General features: G+C 35.4%; 2 protein-coding genes across 5 annotated transcripts in view; one reads left to right on the top strand and one right to left on the bottom strand.

The window, feature by feature from the left end:
• The first annotated feature begins 259 nt into the window (after positions 1–259).
• LOC142350044 (uncharacterized) lies at positions 260–3,486 on the top strand. The gene has a single exon (XM_075401955.1). The coding sequence runs from the start codon at positions 340–342 to the stop codon at positions 3,373–3,375; it is 3,036 nt and encodes a 1,011-aa protein (XP_075258070.1). The 5' UTR covers positions 260–339; the 3' UTR covers positions 3,376–3,486.
• A 7,134-nt stretch (positions 3,487–10,620) lies between these two features.
• LOC142349783 (uncharacterized) overlaps positions 10,621–22,491 on the bottom strand; it is a 40,085-nt gene continuing 28,214 nt past the window's right edge. For 2 of the 4 annotated variants that reach the window (XM_075401554.1, XM_075401551.1), the window contains exons 2-3: positions 15,688–15,844; positions 10,621–11,912 (exon numbers count right to left, since the gene is read on the bottom strand). In XM_075401554.1, the coding sequence (XP_075257669.1) occupies positions 11,043–11,897 (855 nt within the window). In that variant the 5' untranslated portion in view covers positions 11,898–11,912; positions 15,688–15,844 and the 3' untranslated portion in view covers positions 10,621–11,042. Of the gene's footprint in view, positions 11,913–12,254; positions 12,395–15,687; positions 15,845–17,819; positions 17,954–22,491 lie in introns of those variants that run through there. The other 2 variants (XM_075401552.1, XM_075401555.1) reach the window with 2 other exon arrangements.

Here is a 22,491-nt window from a genome sequence, read left to right as displayed (position 1 = left end):
TGCCATATTTTTGTATTATGATATACTATATAATGGCACGTGCTCTGTAACTGGGGGCACAAACGGAACAGATCCCAAATTCCAATAAAAATCTCAATTTCATCGGTACACAAGACCACCAGTGTAGAAATTGTTGTCCAAATTTTTTCTTATGTTGGTGCAATATCTTGTCAAAAATTGCAGGTTTACCTTAAAGAACTATAGAATGCTAACTTTTTTTTGATGTTCAGGATACATCTTTTTTATTGCAAGTTAAAAAAGTTAAGCCTTAATTTTTTTAGATTATTTTGTTCTTTTATCTGAATGTTGGTGGCTCTTGTTCTGGTTTGAATTCTTTTAATGGCTGCTCAGTTAATATCAATGAACGGCCCTGATTCATCGCAAGGCTCCACTTGTGAAGTAGTCAATTCGAATAAATTACTTGTTGTTTCGAACTGCGATAATGCAACTAAGAATTTTCCTAATAACACCTCTCTTGACGACCAAGTTATGTGGAGAATGAGCAACTATGACTCATCAGATGATGAACGTCTGGAGCGGCTCCTTCGGCCTGAAAGCCCAAAAGATTGTACAGAAAAAGTGGTGGAAAAACCGAATCGCAGAAAGTCGTCTGATTATTTAGATCAATTGCTAGCAAATGGAAGTATTAAATCAAATTTTATGAATACGCGCTGCGAATTAGGTGGAGGAGATTGTCGGTTATCGGACGACGAGAAGATAGTAAATTCAAAAGAATCTTGCCAGGAGAGAAAATCTTGCGATGACGATGACAGCGTTGTTAATAACACTGAAAGTTCAAAGAACAGCAGAGTGTTCTTCCGTTCACCTCCGAAAGCAGATGGCGTTGGAGAAAGTAGGCATCGCGAATTATCCGACGAAGAGTCTGAGTGTGGGGGAATTGATGATAATGAGGGTTGTGCCTTGGAACAGGTAGATACCCGCTCTGAGAGTTTCGGATCAATCAAAGTAAGCATTAAAAGCGAAAATATTTCGAGTACTTGTGTTCGAACTGTTGAAGTTACGAGATCTGAATGCTATCGCGAAAGTAACGAAGCTAAAACTGCGTCTGCTTTTGAGGACCCGGGAAGCGACTCATCATCTGAGTCAGACAGTGAGTTCTATAGAAAGTTGCGTACAAGTCACATTAGATTGAAAGAAGATGTTAAAGTTCACCCAAACTACCCAGGGCCGACTGTACCTAAAGAGGTAGTCATAACTGAGTTGCCTGAGATTGAAGAATTGAAAGACTTGACTCTTGAAGATGATGCGTACATGCAAATTGTTGGACATGTAATGTCTGTTGTCGGAGTTTTAGCCATAATCAAATCTGCAAATGAAGCTATGGCTCTTGACGCTGATACAGTTTTATTCAATGAGGATAAAACTGTTTTCGGCAAAGTATTCGAAGTTTTCGGACCGGTTCGCGAACCGTTTTACACTGTTAGGTTCAATAACGAGGCAGATGTAATATCTAAGGGTGTTAAAGTGGGGCTGTCTGTTTATTGCTGCTTGTCTGATTTCGACATGACCAAAGTGGTGTTTCAAAGTGATTTAGAGCAGGTGAAGGGATCAGACGCCTCTTGGAGAGATGACCTTGAGCCGCCCGAGTTTGCACTGCAGTATAGTGACGATGAAGCAGAAAGAGAGGCGAAGAGGGCATTGGCACTCAAGAGGAGACAGAAGCGAGAAGAGGCCGAGGAGTTAAACGACGATGGCGTTGAAGAGCTAAACTCGTCCAGTGATTCTTCTGAAAATGAAGGTGACAAACAATCTAAAAAGAAAGAGAAATCAAAGTCAGAAAAGCAATCAAAGGTGAATCCACAAGAATCAAGTGAAGGGAAGAAAATATCTAGTGTGCCTTCAAAGATGTCAAGACCAATGGGCATGTCATTTGCTAATTCGCAAGAAAATCAAACTAATAGCGATGAAAATGAAAATGATATGTGCGAGGAGACAAATGAAAAATCGCGAAAGCCGAAAAAACATTTGCGGCAAAATAAATTTCGAGATAAGACTAGAAAACCGGTTGCAAAAGTTGGATACATTGAGCCGATAGATGTACTATATGTGAAAGAACTGAACAAACAAGCGAATCCCCGAAAGGTTTTCCCAGGTCCTCCAACTCCGCCTGTTCGCGATTGGATGAGATCACCATCGCGTACTCCTAGAAACAGCAGTGTCAGCTATCAAGGGCAAGATAATCGTGGACCTGAACCTGTATTTAACAATCCTTTTGAATCTACTGCGACTTGGAACCGTCCTTACAATCCACATAACGCATCATTTGCTCAAAGACCTGGATCGGCAAAAGGTTCCGCATCCCGGAGCTCTGGGAATCCATTATCCCCAGGGCAACGTTTTCAACATTCTGAGCAACTAAATACAAGACTACCAACAGGTCCAAGGCAACAGAGTCCGGAAGTTCAAGAAGCTTCCTTCCAGCTGTTGTCATCTCAGTTAGCTCCGCTGCCAAACGGCGTTCCAGTTTCTAGTCAGAATGTTGCAACGCCTCAGAATCTCTCACTTCCACCTCAAAATTTTGGCTTTTCGTCCAATAACGGATCATTTCTGCCGCAAAATAGTTGCCTTCCGGTTCTGAATGCGACCGTTTCACCTCATCATGCTTCCTTTTCGCCTCAAAACGCTTCAGCACAGGCGCAAAATGAGCGAGTGACAAGCCAGAATGTGGTCAATGGACAGATAAGTTCTGGTGTAGTTTCTAACCAGCAGCAGACGGTACCAATGCGAACCATTGTTATTCAGGTTCCTGCAGATCAGTTACTACCAGAGCAGCTGGTGCCTTTCCAGCAGTTACCGCAAACAGGAGCTATACAAGGACAGTGTTTGCAACAACTGCCTCAATCACACGTTTTATCCCCACCGCCAGTTGGTCAGGTACCAAGAGCCGTGATCCAACCTTGTTTTCCAGGACAGTTAACTTCAAATGTTCAAACTTCTTCGCATGAGATACCAAGTTCACATGTAAACTCTTCTGTATTTGACACAGTTGGACATTTTCAACCACAAATGGTTCCAAGACCACCGAATCAACATGTTTCAGGCTTGCCTCCGAGCAACCCAATGGATGTGGGTGTTTTAAGACCTCCACTGTTTGGCTCCAACATAGCAACACCTGGGAATTCTGTCACATTTCAAGCGCCATCTTTGAACATTGAATTTGGGAGAAATACCAATTTTCCTACTCAAGCTGTTAGCTTCAGTTCATCAGCTAATACGGTTTCAAATGTGAACTCTGCCAGTGGAAATTTTGCTCCTAGGATGACGTCTCCTTTCTTTACAGCTTCATCTGTCATGGCCAATTCGCAACAACGTCCTCTTTTTAGTCAGCCAGTTAGGTTTGTAACGGAATCTTAGCGCTGATGTCAACATAAAACTTATTAATAACTTGAGCTGAAAGTGATATTTATGTTGCTTACTTGATTTATTTGAAATCTGATCTTGTTTAACTTGAGATTTAACCAAGAATGTTTTACCAGTAGTAGAACAAGCTGACAAGTGAAAGAATAGATATTCAGTTATTTATCAAAATTTTGATAACTGAATTGAGACGCGACGGTACTGTATTCTTAAAGATGGCAGCTTTCGTGTTTTACATACTAAGGTAGGGTGAGATGAAAATGAAAATTTGTTTCAAAAATTATTAATAATTTGAAAACATGTTTAATGCAGAACCAGAGGAAGAAAGATATGTTTGTTATGGAGTATTTTATGGAAAAATGTGGGTATTGATGATAGCTTTTTCCGACTTGTATCAGATTTTGAAGGACATACTTAGGAAACCATGTCTGCGTCATTTTAACACACATCCATGAACTCCTAAAAATTCCCTTATTTTTCGAGCAGCTGAAGAATTTAAGCATTGATACATGAGGTATTGTCAAGATTTCACTTCAAGGCCATTTCAAATACTTTAAAAAAAACTTTTTTGACACAGTTGAGATTATAAACAGTGCTTAAACCAATGATAATAATAATAATAATAATGACCATCTAAACAAACCGTGCTGTTTAAACAATTTTTTCTGACATTCTAGACAAATATACTGCTTTTTCTTGAGTACGGTAGGTCATGTTACGAGCAATTCAAAATTATTGAGAATTCGTGGACCATGTCTATTCATTTACTTTCCACCGTTTCAATGAATTCAGTTATTTCAATTTTCAACTGAAGTTTATGATAGAATTGAAATATGTTTGTCTGCGAACAGAAAAGGTTTGGTGTCACGTTTCTTTCAAATTTAGTAATTGCTCTCGAGAGAAGTTCGAAGCATTAATTGTAAACGTGTTGGTCTTTTTTATGCAAAATTTTTGCTTGACGGTTTTAGCTTTTTCTAGAACATTCTTTGACATCTTGAGTGACTTTTTCACACTACAATTCTTTGTTTTTGAGTGGTCAAAGTTGCTCTTATTCCGAAACAAAGTTCATTGTTAAGGCGATTGTCAGCGAAACAAAGCAGAGGAATTGTCGCTGAGTGGTAAAGATGTGAGACTGCCAACATAGAGGTAAGTGGTTCAATCTGGTGTCATTTTTGCTGCCATTAAATGTCTCTAAACTACACCCCCTCTCAATTAAATTGCCCGAGCGTGTCGTTCGGGAGCAGTTCATCTGACTCGGGAAAGTTATATCACGAGTGCCGTTGTGCAAGAACTAGTTAATCTTCTTGGCTGATTTTTTTCACTGTAGTTTACGATAGAGTCACTTAAACATCGTGTGGCCTATTCAACAACCTCCGGGTACAATCAAACAATTCAAGCAATTGGATCTGTTCCGTTAGTGACCCTAGTACGTTATGCACCCCCCTCCCCCACCCCACGCCCGTTACATAGTGCGTGCCATTACATAGTAAATCATGGTAAAAATATGGCACGTGCGTCGGTGGGATGCAAATAAAATGCACCCACTAAGCTGAGGGAAGGCACATTGAAAATAGCCTCCAAATTATCTCATTTTCAAAATGAATTTAGCTACTTAAAATGAAGTAGTTATATGACAGCTGATAGAAACAACTCATAAGTTCAAATATTTTCTTGGCATTTCCAGCTGTGTTTAGATCGATTGAAATGCATTAATTATCTTCAGATGAAAAAACATGGCTTTGAATGAAATCAGCAGTCGGAATCCTTTTTTGGACGATACTTTTAGCATTCTCGGTCATAAGGTAAAACACTTTTATGCATTTTCACTGATTTGTTTCTTATAATATCTTATTACTTACAAGTTAAAATAATTTAAAAACATTGTTTTAGATCAAAGTTAAAACCTGGTTTTAGATTATTCTTAGATTGATAAAAATTTAGAAATCGGCGAAAATGATAGTTTTTGAATTTCTCAATGGAATGTTTCATGGTCAGTTTTCGATACAATGAGTATATAAAAGACAATATTTATGAAGCAGGCAAAATCGGAAAACTGCTTATTTTGATTAACGATCTGTGGAAACAATCGTCTTTCATTAAAAGAAACTTTTACGTGTCTAGTTATTGAATTCCTTTGACAAGATGTGATAGCCTGAAGATGTCACTTGATGTATTATGCAAGTACCATCGACATTTGGGTAAATAAATTTCAAATATATCTAACAAGATTGTGACTAAATTTTCTTTGTTGTTAAAAACCTACATAGAGAAATTATTACTCTCTGGCAGTTGAGTATAGAGATTTGTGATGAAAATTGACCTGTAAACGCTTCACAGGGAAATTCCCAAATAAGGGAGAAACGATATTTTAACTGCCGCTAGTCTGTTTCCGTTCTGCTGATTTTTGACCCGACCAAAAAATAGTCATCCTGGATTCAGATTTCCTATTTTTATAGTTCTTTACTATTTTAAGGACAGTATACCTCATAGGACAATGATTATGACAATTTTGACGACAAAAATACGCTATAGTTGGCTAATAACTTTGATCAACTTCATTTCGAAGCCCTTAAAAGAGCATTCAACTGGAAAAGGGTTGCAGCTCAACGCTGTTTGGAACTATCAAACAAAATATTAAGCACTTCAGCAGCAAAAAGTTATTAATATTGCCATGTGATTTCTCGCCTGTTGATCATCTGCGAGGTAAGAAATAGTACCGTTACATCGTAGTAACAACTCAGACAGAATTTTTCATTTTCCAGATTTATCAAAATGCACTGTTATCAAGAAATCTTGTCGATTTGGCTTCTTAGTCTCGGGTTGGCTTCTATAGATTAAAAGGCATTTTGACTTGACATCAAACTGCTAACGACTTTTAAAACTTCTCGAGAACTTAACCAAAAATTTGTTTGTTTTTGTTTTTTCACAATTATATATGACAGAATTTTTCGCGTGATTGGTCATTTTTTTTTCTTTTGCAATTTTGTTCTGGACCCACTTAGTCGGGGAAGAACTATATGATCAGCTGGGTTTCTTTTTGGTCAGGCAATTTTGGCCCATCGATATATTTGTAGTAGAAAGACAGACGAGGTGTCTTAGGAAGATCATTGAGCGTAAAATATATAATTAAAAACAATATTTTTGTTGAATTTAATCATCTTCGAGGAGGTATTGAGGTTCACATTTTGAAGGATTTCCGTTACTTTTGTTTAAATTCTCCTTAAATTTGCTTAATTTTGGTCAATTTTGCTAAATTATGTTATCGTCACCGATAAAAAACAATTGGTTTTAATTTTCAAGTTAGCCAAGGTTTGCTAAACTGTATGGCCGAACTTTTATCACAATTATCCAAATTTCAGCCGAATTAATGAAAATATATCCTTTTTCATGAAATATATCCTTTTTATCCGAATTTTAGCCGAATTGTTAAAAAAATATATCCTTATTCATGAAAAATGGTACCAAATATTCTTTTTCGGCCCATTTTATTCAAATTTGTTGCAAGAATGAACCTAGAAATTGCTAACAGAGTTTTTTGTAATACGACAAGAGGCTGCTTTTACTTCCACTTCATTAGAGAGTTTTCTGGAATTAATTTTCCCCGCTTTTTGCTATTTAAATTATATTTACCCAAAATGCATGATTTTTTGCATATTTCTAAATTTGAAAAGCATTTTATTGTCCCATTGGCGCAATGGCTCTTAATGTTCAATTGCGCAGCTGTTCAGCTCAGTGATTTCATGTTTTTGTTTGTGTTGTATTTCAGAAATTGTCTCTGGCTATCTTTTTCTTAAGATCTGTTTATACGTTTTTGAGATCAATGAGAAACCAAATTGTATTAATTTCAGTCGCGGCTATAGTACAGAAAACGAAATAGTTAGAAATAGTTAGTGTACAATTCATTGACAGTGCTTTTAAAACAAAGTGAGAAACTGCACAACAAGCACTACAAACTTCTAAAAAGTGATCATTCAATATTTTCAGTTGATAGCTAATAGTCTTCAAAATGCTACGTTTTGATTTAATTTTGAGCTTTTCTTCCGTTGTGTCTTGATTTTATTGACTTTCAACTTTAAGAAATAAATTAAACGGTTGAAAAAAAACGAAACCAAAAACAATGCTATTAAGATATTACTATTTTTTTGCAGTCTCAAAAAATGGACAAATCAAAGCCTTGGCGCAACAAAATTTAGCTTTTTAATTGATGCCAGATTCTCGTGGAAGTTTTTATTTAAGACGCATTTGATTTTTAAAAAAGTAGAGAAATTGCTGTAGTGAATCTTTAAAATTTTATATAAATACGTGAAACTTTTTAATTGTTTTGAACGTTTATTATGGCGTTTTTGTAGTTTGTGATAACCAGTTTTAATGTGTTGTAACTATCTAAAAATGTTAATGTTGTGACATTAAAACTCAAATTTTTCGAAGAAAGATAAGTTGTTATTTTTTCGTTTTCTCTTGTTTTTTTAAATACTTTCTTATATGCAGGGTCCTCTGTTTCGTTGACCGTCAAAAGCTGTTTCTTTCAGTAAACTATGCTGGCCTCAATAGCTTTATTATTTGGATTGTAATTCAAGACCTGTGCTGTTTTTAAAAAACAATGACTTGTTTAAAAATAAAAGTGTTTTGTTAACCTTTGGCGAAAACTCTGATTATTTTTGCTGGTTTCGGATTTCAAGGCTGATTTTAAGTTTAATTGTAGTTGTGGCTTTTGTCAGGTCGGAGTCAAAATAAAATCAGAATTATTTCAAGGTTTTAAGATTTCCGAATGTTAAAAGTGGACGAGCAGCAAGTGGTTATGCGTCTCATGCTTTAACGACAGGTCCTTCTGACCTATTACAAAGATGTTATATAATACAAAGTTATATACTAAACAAAGTCATATAGCATTTGCAATTGACTGTTTTTGGTTTTTATCACTAGTCTAATTTGCCTAGTCTTAAACTGGTATAATCAGGCTGCAATCAATCTAGTTTGCAGTGCTCTGTACCCTTGTTGATATATTAATGACTCAATTATGTCAGTTATCACTAATTTTCTTAAATAAAGCGAGGGAGTATCGTTTTTAAGATCTGATTGTTTTTTTTTATCTTTTTATGTTTTAGTTTATGATTTGTTGACTATCAAAAACTGTTCCTGTAATGAAAGTCTAATAGGTCTTTTCTAGGTTTTATTGCAGTTGATCCTAGTCCATAATGATTGTTTGCATTTTAGCTTTTCTTTTCATGTCTCTTTAGGTAATTTTTGGTAATTTCCATTTAATCACAAAAAGCAGTAATAAATTGTTTGTTAGTTTTTTGAAAATAATTGTCATTTGGGGGCCAATGGAAATATTTTAGGGCTTGAAATTGGGATGTTGGTTAGATAATGGCAGTACAAGGTTAATTTTGAGAATATTTACTTCAAGAACTTAGCAACTTTTTATTAGTTTTTGCTTATTTTTATTCAAATTTTTAAACTTCTTGGTTATTTTTTCTATCTGCTTTTCTAATCATTGCAAAAGGAAGTTTTTTATTGGCTTCTACACTGATTGAGTTGGTTTTGATGTTGTAAAAATTCGACATATGGCAAAGGTTATTGAAATTTTCAATTTTGAATTTTCTCAGTTTTGTATATTTGGGTTTGTGGTCAGGTAATCCTCTTTTCAGCTAGAAGCTTGGTTCTTTCCCAGTTAGTTTTTTTGTATTGATTTTTAGCTTTAATGCTGATGATATGAACAACAAGGGTCTCCTAATCTTTATTTGTGCTATATAGTTTTTGACATTTGATGTACTTGACTGAATCTGCTTGTCTCTTAAATATCTATCTCAAAATTTCTCTCAGATTTCAAGTTTTTGTTCTCGTTTTTTAAATTTCAGACCTCGGTATTCAATACGCTGATATCAAAAATCAACAATTTATTGATAATAGTTTTCGTTTTCTAAATATGAGCAACTCATTTTCGTCTTTTTGGCTCCTAATGTTCAGTTGGTGTGCTGCCCATGTTAATGATTTTTTTAAATTAGTTCATTCAATTCTTTGGATTGTATTTCAGGAATTTTCGTGCTGGTTTTTAGTTCTTTGTTTTCCTTAATTCTTTTACGACCATTTGATAGCGCCTTTAGAATTCAAGGAGGGAATTATTTGGTTACTTCTACCACTCACTCAGCAGCTTGATTTTTTTTGTATTCGAAAAAGCAGGTGTTTTCCTGATTAAATGAGTTTTGAAAAATGAGAAATTGGGTCTAGGAAATAAACCCCTGCGGAAAAAAGCCCACTTAACTTTAGATAGGAAATAAACCCCCACGGAAAATAAGCCCCACAGAAATAAAATTTTAAAATTGAATTTCCGTCGTGATAATTTGTTCGGTTGTGATAGTTTCATGGCCCGCGAAGCATGGCCAAACGCGCTAAATGCGCAGCTGTTTAATATTAAAGTGGGAGTTTATTTCCTATCAAAAATGAAGTGGAGGGTTTTTTTTCAGTGGGGTTTTTTTCCGCAACCAGAGAAATATTAGAGTTAATTTCAGTTTTTGAAGCAAACATTTTGATCAGTTCAGGTTTTGTTCATTGAAAAAATTACTTCGCTGATAACATCACTGGTATGAATGCCTGTCATTCTTGTAGAATCCATCGAGTTTTAATCGACAAAACACGAGCTATCCTTTTTTAAATTTGAAAGTTTCCTGTCTCTGCTTTATTTAGCACACAGAGAGGATCAGCAGGGTCGGAACATTATGTGCCACGTTATTCCCTGGCCTCCTTGTTGGTTTTAAAGACACCTGTTTCGACGACATTGATACAATCAATATCAAACTATCAAAAATTAAGTTTGAATTTCGCTAGCACTGATTTATAAAGCTTCCACAGAGAGCTATAAAATGTTTGGGCAAATTTATCTGAATTAACCGCCGCTCATCTTCCTAAAGGTTCTCTAGAAATTCTACGGAATTCGAGGGAATGCAAAATAGGCCTTGTTAATTTTTAACCAACGGCAATATTTTCCCGTTTGATTTTTTTCTTCAGATAGAAAGGAAAATATAAATTAATCATGGATAACTTTACCTTATTTGAAGTTTTAAACTACTCATGGTGAACAATTTCAAATCTTTGAAATTTTTACAATCGTTCATTTTCAGAAAAAATTTCTCATTTTTTGTTGCAAGCCGGAAAGCTAGACTGACCGAGGCAGAACTGGAAATATATTTTAAAAATCTATATCCAAATCTAGATGCTTAACGCCCAACTTCTATTTAAACAATAGAAATGAATAAAAAATAAACTCATAGCATGCGCAAATGTTCAAAATTTAGATTGATGAAAATAATACAAGTCTCAGTTAGAAAAATTCCTGCACACAAGAAGGTTTTCTTCGGTTTGAAAATTGATTTTCATGTTTTTTATGACTGTACGAACAAGTAATTATACATGAGATGTAAAAAAAACAATGCAATATAGCCCACAAAAGAAAGCAGTTTCATTCGACAAAAAGTTCTAGTTATTTCATAATATCCGATGTCACACAAAAACATTTCATATAAATTAGAGGTCAAATCAAATGACCTATGAGTTTTATAAAAGTTTCAGGCGGTTCTACACACTATTGTGCATGATCAAGTTGAACTCGTTCTTAGTAGACAGAGCTGAAGGTTGAGTCCGTTCCCTTTCTGAATGTCCTTCCGATTCTAGAAGAATCCATGAGCCAGAGGAAGTACAAGGAGGGTGATCATAGGAGCGATTGCAGATGCAAAACTCTGCTTCGCTGTCATCTCCTTTTCCTTTTCCCGGATGAACTCGATGTTCTTCTCAGGTGTCTCCATAACCGCAAGAAGAGGTTTTCCCTCGTTCAGAGCCTTGAAATCTTTATCCTCGACCACCTCAATGTGAGTCATGAAGTCGTGTCCGGATCCAGTGTAGTTGCAGCTAATTGGGAATCTATAGTAGTAGAGACCATTTTGCATCTTGGTCTGGGCCTCGTAGAGAGTTTGGGTTCCGGGGTCGGGACAGAGTTCCAGAAGAGCGTTGAATGGATTCTTCTGTTCCTTCAATTGATCTTTGACTTTCTGCAGGACTTCAGTCTGAATCTTGAGAGCCTCTTCGTCCTCTTTGGTAACCTCATAGTCACCCGCATTCGTGATTCCAAAATCCTTGAGGGAATCCTTGAAGTCGAGTACCTTGATGTCGTCACCCTTGATCTGGACTTTCAGGTGCTCGTATCCTCTTGCAGCCTTAGATCTGCAATAGTAGGACAGAATATAGATGGTTTCGTCCTTTGAGCTGATAAACCAGCGCTCAAAGTCTGCGTCACCTATTTTGCATTGAGTCTTTTTGTTGCTATCCGATTGGTACTTTTCGTATGACTGCTTGAACTTATCCTTCATATTGGCAAAGTCATTAGGTAAAATGTAGTAGGTCCCCCATTCGTTCGGAGGATCTTTGGGGGCACTATCATCAGCAACATTGTTGTCAGTCGACTCCGTGGGTGCTGCGTACATCTCTGATGCCATTAGAAAAGCGAGAGCAAGGCTAAGGCCGTTCATTTTGAGGTTCAATATCTAAAGCGAACAAATGCAATTGAAACGACCAATGTAATCATCCAAAATAATAAAAGAAAGTTAACTTCTCTAACCCAAATTTTTTTTAATACAAATAAAAATAAAATTTTAAAAATAAAATACGAAAATAAAAAAATATTTTTTTTAAAGTAAAATAAACACCGTGTTGCGATTGCCTCAAAAAAACTCAACATTCAAAAAATACTATTCACTAAGTTTTTCCCGAAATATTTACGGATATGATTTGTATGCTTTTTGTTAGCCTCGGGTTGATTTCTGCTCACCTAGATTAGGTTGCTCATTGATCTGGTTACTAACCCGAACAATCAGATTTTAACTTACTTTGCTAACTCACCCACAGAATCAAATTTTCAAGCTGAAGTATTCTGTTTTGCACGTTCACTAATATATAAAATCTATTTTCGAATAAATTGTAATTTATAAACCGAGACTTTTGTCTGTCTGTACTCTGTCTGTACACAAGAAGCGTTTTATGAATTTGCCACATCGAAGTTTTTAAATTAATTGTCTATAGATACGAGTATAACGTTTTGCATTTTCTGTAAACATCAAAACCAACGGTCTTTTAACTACACGTGTCACTATTTTTTAAAAAGAATTGCTTTATCAATATAATCTGATAAATGCCAGAAAAAATTAACAGAAATTGGCTCTTTATCGTTGGCAAGCTTATAGATTCTCGTTTAAACTTATAAAAAGACTGAGATTCAAGGCATTACGTTGCAAAAGCTAGATTTGGTAATTTTGACGGTTTTGGTCTCTCGTGGACAACAGAAACAATACGTCATCGCATATTCTTATTCAATGTTTGTGAACAGCGATGTGGGTAGTTGAAAAGTCTCTAATTATCAGCTTAGTATTGCGAGGAACATTTCTGTAATTAATCACTAATTAAGTTTTCTTTCTTTTCCATGTATTGACACGTTAGCTATATCCTGGTTAATGGATACTGCAACTGTAAAACAGTGGGTGCGGACAACAGTGACAAAATCATGTCACTGCTGTCCACGCTCACTCAAAAACAGGCATCGTGGACAAATGTCACGGATATTACATTCAATATTTACAATAAATAAAGACAATTCAAAGACAACTCTCCAGTTCGAAAAATCATGGAAACCTAATTGTTAAATCAATCATTGCCTAATAGCCTTAAACAGATAATTACACAACCAATAATAGAATTTGAATTGTATTGGTTGCTGCATTTTTTGCACTTTGATAATTTTCCTAGTCAAATGTGCGTGCTGATTTTCGTCACGCCTAAAGAGGAAGTTTAGCGAGAAAGTGAGTAATTTTTCGCTCTTATATTTTTTCACTCTGACATTTTTTCACTCTTATTTTTCAATTGAGTCAGAAAGTTTAAAAAAAATGATAAAATTTTTCGGTTTCTTTTTCCACGTGCTGCATTGTTTTCTGTTTTTCGAGATTTCTTTTAATGATTTTTCCAAATCCATTCTTAATGATTTTTAGGTCTAGTTTTTAATAAGTCCTTGAAACTGTTTTTACAATTACTTGAAAGACTTGTCCTGCTATCTTTAATTTGTCGTTCACATTTTGTTAGAACCATTTGATCGCCAAAACGCAAATGAGCAACATATTTTCTGACTTATTTTGAAGCAGCTGAATTTTGTTGCGTGACGTCATTTGTTGCTCTCCGGGTACAAGTTTTTAGTTCAATTGGGTGATAAATTTTATCAAACTTGACTTACCTCACGACAGCGAGAGAAAGACTTCACTCATTCATTAAATCTACATTGAGAATGTAAACTCTAATTAAATAGAGATCAATATAACAAATTTATCTTAAGTTGCGTCAGATGCTGATGGTACGAGCCGTCTTTTTAGCTAAGCTTCTCGCCAGGCTATTTCGCGGCTATCATCAGGCAACCTGTCGGCTATGTTTGATTTAAATTCCAAGTTCCCACTGAGGTTACCATTTTTAAGTTCATTGCGAATGTGAATATTTAAAGCAGACAGGGTCGTGTAGCTGTCTCATGATGCGACTTACTGTTTTATTCAAAAAAGGAATATTGTTCTCGTTAAAATTTTATCTTTTGCAAAAATTCTGGCATTTTTCACAAATTTCTCTGCAGAATAATTGTTCACTTTGTACAGAGCTCCGTGAAGTTGTATTTGTAGCTGTCGTACAGGTCTACAATTCGCAGATAATTTTGTCGGGATGCGCTCATTGCCCTTTTTAACTGGTACCTTAAGTGCATTTGTATCATAATAAAAAATAGATATATTAGTAGTAGTGTGACTGCCTATCCACAACTTGCGTGTGGTGCGGCGACATTTCTGCATCTACGCCATGATGAATGACATGCGGTCCCCGGGTTAGGGGGGCCAGGAGGGGCATCGTCAACATCGGCAAAAGGGGCAAGGAAAGCGAATTATTCTGTGCATTGTGGTCCTGTTGATGTTGATTGTGGCTGATGATATTAAGTCGAGCCAGTTAGCTACCTCTACTGGTCTTTCCCCCAGGTCGATCACTTTCAGGTCCGTGGTGTTCCTACTGCAGTTGAAAATGTGGTTTACGTCATGTGTTGCTACTTCAAATTTGGGAGAGGTTATCAACATTGTTACAGATCCTACTGAAATAAAAGTTTAGCAGGGGGCAGTATCCAGTTCTCAGTTGTGCCAATCGGATACGTGCAATTCGTGGCAGGGCAGCGTTTGTTCTTCTGCTATCTTTGGTGAAGGTGTGCCTAGTTGGTTGCTGTCTTTGTTCAACTGAGTATGAACCGTGTGTGGGTGGATACTTCTGAGCGCATTTTTGTATTCTCTGCTATTTAATTGCTCTTTAATGTTTGTGTAATGTTTCATGCGGTCCCTATAAGTATTATTTAATGTCGGTCTCACGGGACAAAAACTGGCTGAGGATGTTGTTTTATGATCTGCACGATGGCTGTGATAACTGCCGGCTAAAAATTGTTCTGCTAACACTTCTGTATGGGCTTTAACAGTCAGCGTTTCACCCTCATTGTGTAAGTCATTGATGTCAGACATTTTACCACAGCCAGGAATTAATGTTTTGTTGTCTTAGAGTCTTACAATGCTTTGTTGTCTTACAGTTGTCTTGTTTTGTTGACTCACAATCCATAGAGCAATGGAACAACAAGTTCGACTGTAAGCGCTGCTCTTGGTGCAAGCTCTTTGAAGTCAAAGAGTCGACTGGAAAGAACTTTCGCGTTTTTTATCATTAGTTTCAAACGAATTTTTGTAATTATTTTGTTTGTTGGCCGCTGACATTTTCGTTAGAGCGATTTTCACTTAGAGCGATTCGTTAGAGCGATTTTAGAGTGATTTTTACTTCGCATTTGATATGTGCTCAATCTAAATCGCTCATTCAGAATCTAACTAGCTGAACTCAATTGCAGTTTTGTTTTACGACTCAAATCCATAAGTTTGAATTGCAATTTTCCGGGAAACTTCAAAAAGTGCTTTTAGTTTATTTTTCACTCGGGTAGTGATAAAAAAGTAAACAGGGCGATGTACATAGTATTTTGTTACCTAAAATCTAAATTTACCTAAAGCTTAATATTGTAATATTGTACTGAAAGCACGATATTGAGGAAAACTCAAATTTCGAGGGGGTGCAAAAATATCAACTGTATAGGTCTGACCGGTGGTAACAGTTTGATCTAAATAACCGACCTAATAAAAATCAGTTGCAAAATTTGCAATAACTGCAAATTTTCCCAAACTTTTAAAATTTGTTTATTTTGTTTAAAGTACGGTGAGAACTAACCTTGCTTGTTTCAGGCACGGTAGATTTTGCTATAGACTGTTTTCTGATTGCGGGTTGTATTGATTATCGGTCTAAGGACTGCTGTTGAGTTGCACTGTCTATGCTAAAGTGTCTCCTGTGTTAAGTGTTCACGTGTTGTATTCCTGACAAACTTTATCTGAAATTCATCCACTAATATAACATTAAAACTGACAAGAGGTATTTTATAAAGATAATGTATTGTAGGCTACACTAGCAATACACGCAAAGTATAATAAAATACTCAGAAAATAGCAGCTATGATGGCAATGAAAATGCGATAAGGGGGCGAAAAATGGGGAACGTGGAAAGGTAGTTATAACGCGTTGAATTTTTACAATCTACACAAGTAGGACAAATCACACGGCACGAATTTAAGGCATAAAATAGAGGCTCTAAAAACAGCAAGTGCGCGTGTACAGTGCTAGAGTTATGGTTATTCCGTGTATTACATTTTCTATACTCCCAACAGCTTAACAAAAATTTAGAGGGAAAAAATAATGCATAAAGCGCTAAGCACAATTTTTGCATGTCTGATTTTTTTAAGCTTATTTCATTTTTCCGTTCGTTCTTTTCACTCAATGCTATATAGTGTATAAGGAGCTAAAATGAGAATGCGGAGGCTGGAAAAAAAGAGGAACAAATTTTTCAAGCTACAATTGTGTACATGAGCGTTTATAGCAGCATGTATTGATGAAAATGGAAAACGAAGCAGGAATCAAAGGGGGGGGGGGGGGAGCAAATGAAAAGAGGCGACATTATAAATTATGGAAGGGGTAAAAACTGCGCAGTTTACACACGATACATTCTACTTTTTTTTTGGGGGGGGGGGGTGGTTAGAGGGCTGCGTGCGGTACTACGTCTATGGGAATTATAGGCAACAAACTAAACGCAGGTATATATACGTCAAATGAACAGAAAACCGATGTCTCAAATAGCCGAAACAACGGACATTTATTAGTCTTATGAGATAAAAACGTAATATTTCACTTTCCATTACTGTTTGATCACGTTCAAACTTTTTGCTGAACATAGTTTTAGTTATTGTTAAATTTTGAGACTTTCGGTTATGGTTTTGTAGACTAATTTTTGTTGGTTCCCAAGACGATTGAAAGGAAATTCTGTGATATTGGAAATTTGATCGATACTACTATAGCATTCACAAAAATTCCCCGCAGTCGGCCTTATTAATCTTCAAAAGGAGAACGATGGAAAGCAACAACCATAAAATAACCGAAACTCTGTTAGCCGAAAGTACCATCTTAACTTAAGGATTTTAACAGATGGCTTTTAATTAAAAACAGCAATTCGAGCTGTTTCCGCTCTTTTCGTGAACAAATTATCTTTAACAATATTTTTAAATTTTTTTAAATTTAAAAATATTTTTAACAAAATGTGAACCCAACTATCCTGTTTTTATAGATTTTGTTTGTAGGCCTTATTTGAGAAAATATAAAAAATCAAAATTCAAACTTCAAAATTTATTATTACTAGGATCTATCTATATAATAAACTCATGGTTCAGATTAGGTTATATATAATCTATTTTGAAACCACAGTGCGTCTTTGTCTAACTTATTACGGCAATGAATGGAAAAGAAAACTTAATCAAAAATCTCAAATTACAAAAAGCTCTTCGAGCAACTTCTACAATTCACTTTGAACACAACCCAATCCAAAGAAACTCAAAAGAAATCATTCTATCATTGAAAATGGGTAACACCGTTTTTAGCAATATATAAACTTTCGAAAACTAAGATAAGCTGGTTTTCTTAAAACCGTGTAAACGAAAAAATTAGTCTGTTTTTGGCTGTTTTTTTTAAATACTGCTAATTGTTTTGTATAGCTTTAACAAATAGGATGCGGGCTGGTCATTGCTTTTTTGTATAAACTAGCAAGCATAGATGTTAATACAGAGATGATAATACAGAAATGTTTTTTTTTAATAATACACTAAAGGAGGGTTCGCTGTGGGGTAGCAAAAGATTTGAGGACAAAATTTGGGATAATACCAGTTCCCGTTAAATTCTGCTATATGACCAATCTTCTACCTGGTGACCACCTTGTGATGTTTGCTTCCACTACTGCGCGCATCAAAGAAAAGTAATACTTACAAACGTGATAATGAGGAAATAGTCGTGACTGGAATTCCCACGGAATGAAAAACAACCCAGCTATACAGGGGAAGAGCTGAACAAGAAGCAGGCACAAAGAAAAAGATAGAAAGACACATGTAGTCTAAGATAGGATATGAGAGTAGAAATTGCGAAATATGTAACTATATTTAACTCAAGTTACAACTGCTATTTATTGTTTTGAATACTGGAGCTGCTCTCGGCTTTAATTCGCATGCACTGCTGCTTGCTTGACAGAAATTGAGGTCTCAAAATAAATTTAAAGTCAAAGAAGTTATTCTCAAAAAATATTTCAACTCTAAAAAATATGCTTAACTTATGATATAGCTTACGAAACGTTAACATTTTGATTTATACCAGGAAAGTATTTTTCAATTTATTATCCCTATCTGTTTTGACTTGTCAAATTTATAACCATAGGGTTCTAGATTCGAATTTACCTGTTCACAAAAATAAAAGCTACACCAGTGCGAAAATAATGATTGAATTAATGAAGCTTGGAGAACATTTAACTGAATTGCTTAATTTGACTAAATAAATAAATTTACATTTTTTTCTCTGCCGTTTCAAAGAAATTATAAAATGGAAAAATTATGTGTCATGGTTGCTAATGCAGTACCTTAGCTCCCATGTACTTTAAGCCAATGGCAAGAGCAGCATACCTGTTCATTTGTTCCGGCCCTCCATTTTTCCCATCTACCCCAATTCTGTTCCCTCCCACGTCAGGACCTATTTGTCCCTAACCCTTCCCTGTTCCCCAAGGGGTATGCTCGTGTCCATAGAACATGGATAAAGGCATTTATTTATCCAACTACGCGTTTTAGTAAGTTAAGTATACCAAAAAATATATTTTAGCTGCGCGAGGGACTAGTTTTAAAAGTTCGCTGAAAAATCTAACATAGTTTGTCGGATCTGCTAGAATGTGTTGAATTATTGTTCATTTCAATATTTTTATACTCTTTTCAATGCTCTAAATTTCGACCCTGAAAAGTCGACAATTTCTAATTTTCGGTCATTCTTATTGTTAAATTTATAATTAAGCTTTACTTCTTAGGTGAACAAGCCGAAGGGAACTGCAATTATTAAGACTACGCGACAAGACAAACAACAAAATCAAATAAGAACAACAGACATTATTTACATCGGAAACTCAATATCTATTTTTTTTTTGAAAAAGACTTAATAACAAAGTCAAAATAGCGTCAAATAAAACCTTAACTCAACAAATAATTTGGTTCTTCACAAGAAAAAACATGAGACCAGTTATTAATTAGACTCGGTAACAAGTAGACAGAAAAGAACACAAACGGCAAAGTTGAAAAATACGTTTCTGGTTTTTGAAAACAAATAATTTCAAATAATAAATCGAGTTTCAAATAAAGCCACTAGGATCAACTGAAATCTTTAAATAGGTTTATGTTCATAAGCAACTCCATACGAAGACAATGAGACTTATCATTATCCAGAATATTTCGACAAGTACAGACGAATAAAAAAATTCAAATAAATTTTGCAAGAAAACAGTGCCAAAGCCGTTAAAACCATAATCTTCGGTAAATAATATGAAATCAGTTGCAACTTCTTTGCAAAACAAAAATGCGATATGCGACCTGTGAATCATGCGATTAGCTAACAAGAAAAACATAGTTCAAAATTTAAAAATGCTACTGTAATTTTCGAGAAAAAAAAATAACTTCAAAGTCAAAAACCTCAGCTATTAACTGAAATCCTTAAATAGGTTCAATTAGTTCTTCAAAGGAAGCCAATATGATTTGCTTTTATTCAAAATGCGTCATATGCCGACAAGAAGAACGACAAATAAAGACAAAAATCAAAACGCTAAGTAAATTTTTGCAAAAACAGGTGTCGAAGCCGTTAAAACAATATGCAATGCATAAAAAAACAATGGACACGTTCAATTGTGCACTTCATCATCACCAATAGTGTAATATGCGACCAATAAAATCATTTGTGTAATTAATGAGACTGAGCAACAAGTAGACAAAAAAGAACAGCAAATTGCAAACTTTAAAAATTCTAGATGTTTTTCAAAACATTTGATTTCAAAGCCATGAAAAACTTTAGCTATAAATAGAAATCATAAAAAGGTTACTTGGTCCATCCATAGGAAACAGCCAAGATCTGCATTTACCCAGAATTGTTCATAGGACTACCAACACAAGAAATAAAGACAAAAAAATTCCATCCAATGCTGCTAGAAGACGGCGTCGAAGCCGTTAAAACTATAATCTATTAACTGAAAAAAATGTGCCGTCTTTCTGAACGCCAATATATGACCTGTCAATACTAGGCAATCGTCAAAGACGGGGAAATGTCCAAAACAATTTTGCAAAATCTCGTATCTTAAAAGCCGAAAAACAAATACCTACAATAAATAAAAAAAAATTATTCTATCAGAGACAATCCGACCTGTTTGTGCTGACCTTAATCTAAAAATTGTCCTAGACATGTATTCTTTAAACTACTTCGGAGACCAGTTGGACCTGTCATGAGTAAGTTTTGATTTGAATTATTCTGTTCTGCGATAAACATAAATAAAAGCAGAAATTACAGAAAAAGTTCTAAAAAATACAGCAATTGATTACAATCCGAATTATATTTGGACAAAAAAGAACAACGATTATACCAAAATTAGCCGCGTCATTACTGTTCGTCCATTAAGAACTGCTAATGGTTCCGAATAATATGGATATGGATAATTTGACAAAAAAGTCAAAATATCAAAATTTGGATAATTATCGAGTTAAATTAGCAACAAGAAATCGTTCAAATTTTCAATAACACTCTCGAAGGAAGCTGAAGTAAAACTGGCCCTATTTGGAGTCAACATAGATTCTGTCAGAAGCTTTTAGGGTGTGTTAATTTGGCTAATTTAAAAGGGGACTAAAGAAGCTTACCTTGTTCCATTTTTGATGAAAGGCTGAGTTTTGAAAAATATGCAACAATTTTATCAAAAAATGGATCACACAGTTCAGCAACACTCTGTTATCTTTAGAGGTAGAACCAACAACACTACCGTTAACAATTCTAGCATATTTTTCAGCAAAATGGGCATAAAATTGAGTGCCTCAATATTTCCGTCTTCTTCATTAAGTGATAACGAGGTTGCGGAGAGTTTATTTTTTGGGAATTGAAATGCATCAAAAGGTTTAGAATTGTACAATTGAAAGCGTCGATGAGTTGAAAAAAAAGTTTTAGAAGAAATGACTGAACATCATTTAAACCAAAAAGAAGTACCAAAAAATGGGAAAAATGGATCTACTTTTCTCCTCCAAAAAAAGTTTGAAAAACACAAAAAAGCATCGCAGATGATTAGGAATCAGCAATTAATTCAGTTTGATGTTCGTACTCAATTGAAAATCATTTGTGCAAAAATTAGGTTAATTTGCTTAATACAACCACTTGAGATACGGATCACAATTAGGTAGATGCTGTTTAAATTACTGGTTTTGTTTCCTTTAAATTGGTCTGAGAGGTTTGTTTCAGAATAAAATTTGCAGTGCTATAGAGCGGTTGTGGGGAACACGTTTCATACGTTGAAAATTTTGATAGATCAGGTAATCTTTTGGCGCCATCAAATATTTAACTTGTGGAGCCTTCAATTATAATTATATATTTTCTAGCAAAAGCAGTCTGCAACCGAACTTTATTTTGACAAACAGACATTTCTACTGAAAAAAAGCACACAAAAGTGAAAAGCTTCGATTGATATGAGTAATGAAACTTTGGCAAACTTTAAACAAATGTCACAAACAGCATGTGGTACATAGGTACTACAATGTGTACTTATCTATTCCATCATCCATTTCTCCCCATTCCTTATTTGGTGCAATTACTAAGTTTATTGTTGATGTGTGTTGATAATTGACATCACGTTCCACTTCAAGTTTCCATTTCTATTCAAAGTTCATACATTTTGCAACTCGCTGCTAAGTTGTTCACTCCGTTGCTGTAAAAATTCTAGTTTGCTCATATATACTTTTGTCTAGCAACCAACCGTGGATTTGCCTAACTTATTCTTCTATCTCCAATTTGTCTGGATCTAACCCACTACTGAATTAAACTTCAATAAAGTCGTTCTATTCGCCAGGCGAAACTAGTCAGTAGTTCTAATTGGCCGAATTGTCCCGCGAAACTAATCAGTAATTCTAATGGGCCGAATTGCCCCGCGAATCACTCCAAAAGTGTAATTTATTAAGCCTGAATCGCTTCGCGAATCAGCATTAGAAAATTAATCAGTCTAAACGCACCGCGAATCAAGGCTAGAATAACGTAGCAAAGATTTGCATACGACATTGAGCAAGCAGGATCTAGGAAGAATCCCTTGGCCACTGACCCGTTCTGGGAACAACCTCGACGGAACCACCACTTCGATGGGAGAGGTGGAGCACCCAAGTTAAGCTAGCCATTCTTGCTGAGGGAGGAATAACCTTGGACACTCGACTTACAAACCCGCATATGTAACCCTTCCAGCGGAATGGAGTTAAAAACAACCAATCGATGATCCGAGGCCACAGAACGAGAACGTCAAACACGAAATGCCAAAATAAAATTGAGCTGGGAATTAAAATGTCGGAAATTAATCGAAGCCGGAGTACTCTGTTGTGACCGACCCTGGGACCTTTGCTGC

Source organism: Convolutriloba macropyga, chromosome 11, assembly GCF_964194025.1.
Source record: "Convolutriloba macropyga chromosome 11, txConMacr16.3, whole genome shotgun sequence".
Taxonomy (NCBI): Eukaryota; Metazoa; Xenacoelomorpha; order Acoela; family Convolutidae; genus Convolutriloba; species Convolutriloba macropyga.
The sequence above is the reverse complement of the archived record's forward strand: the minus strand, read 5'-3'. Positions and strand labels throughout refer to the sequence as shown.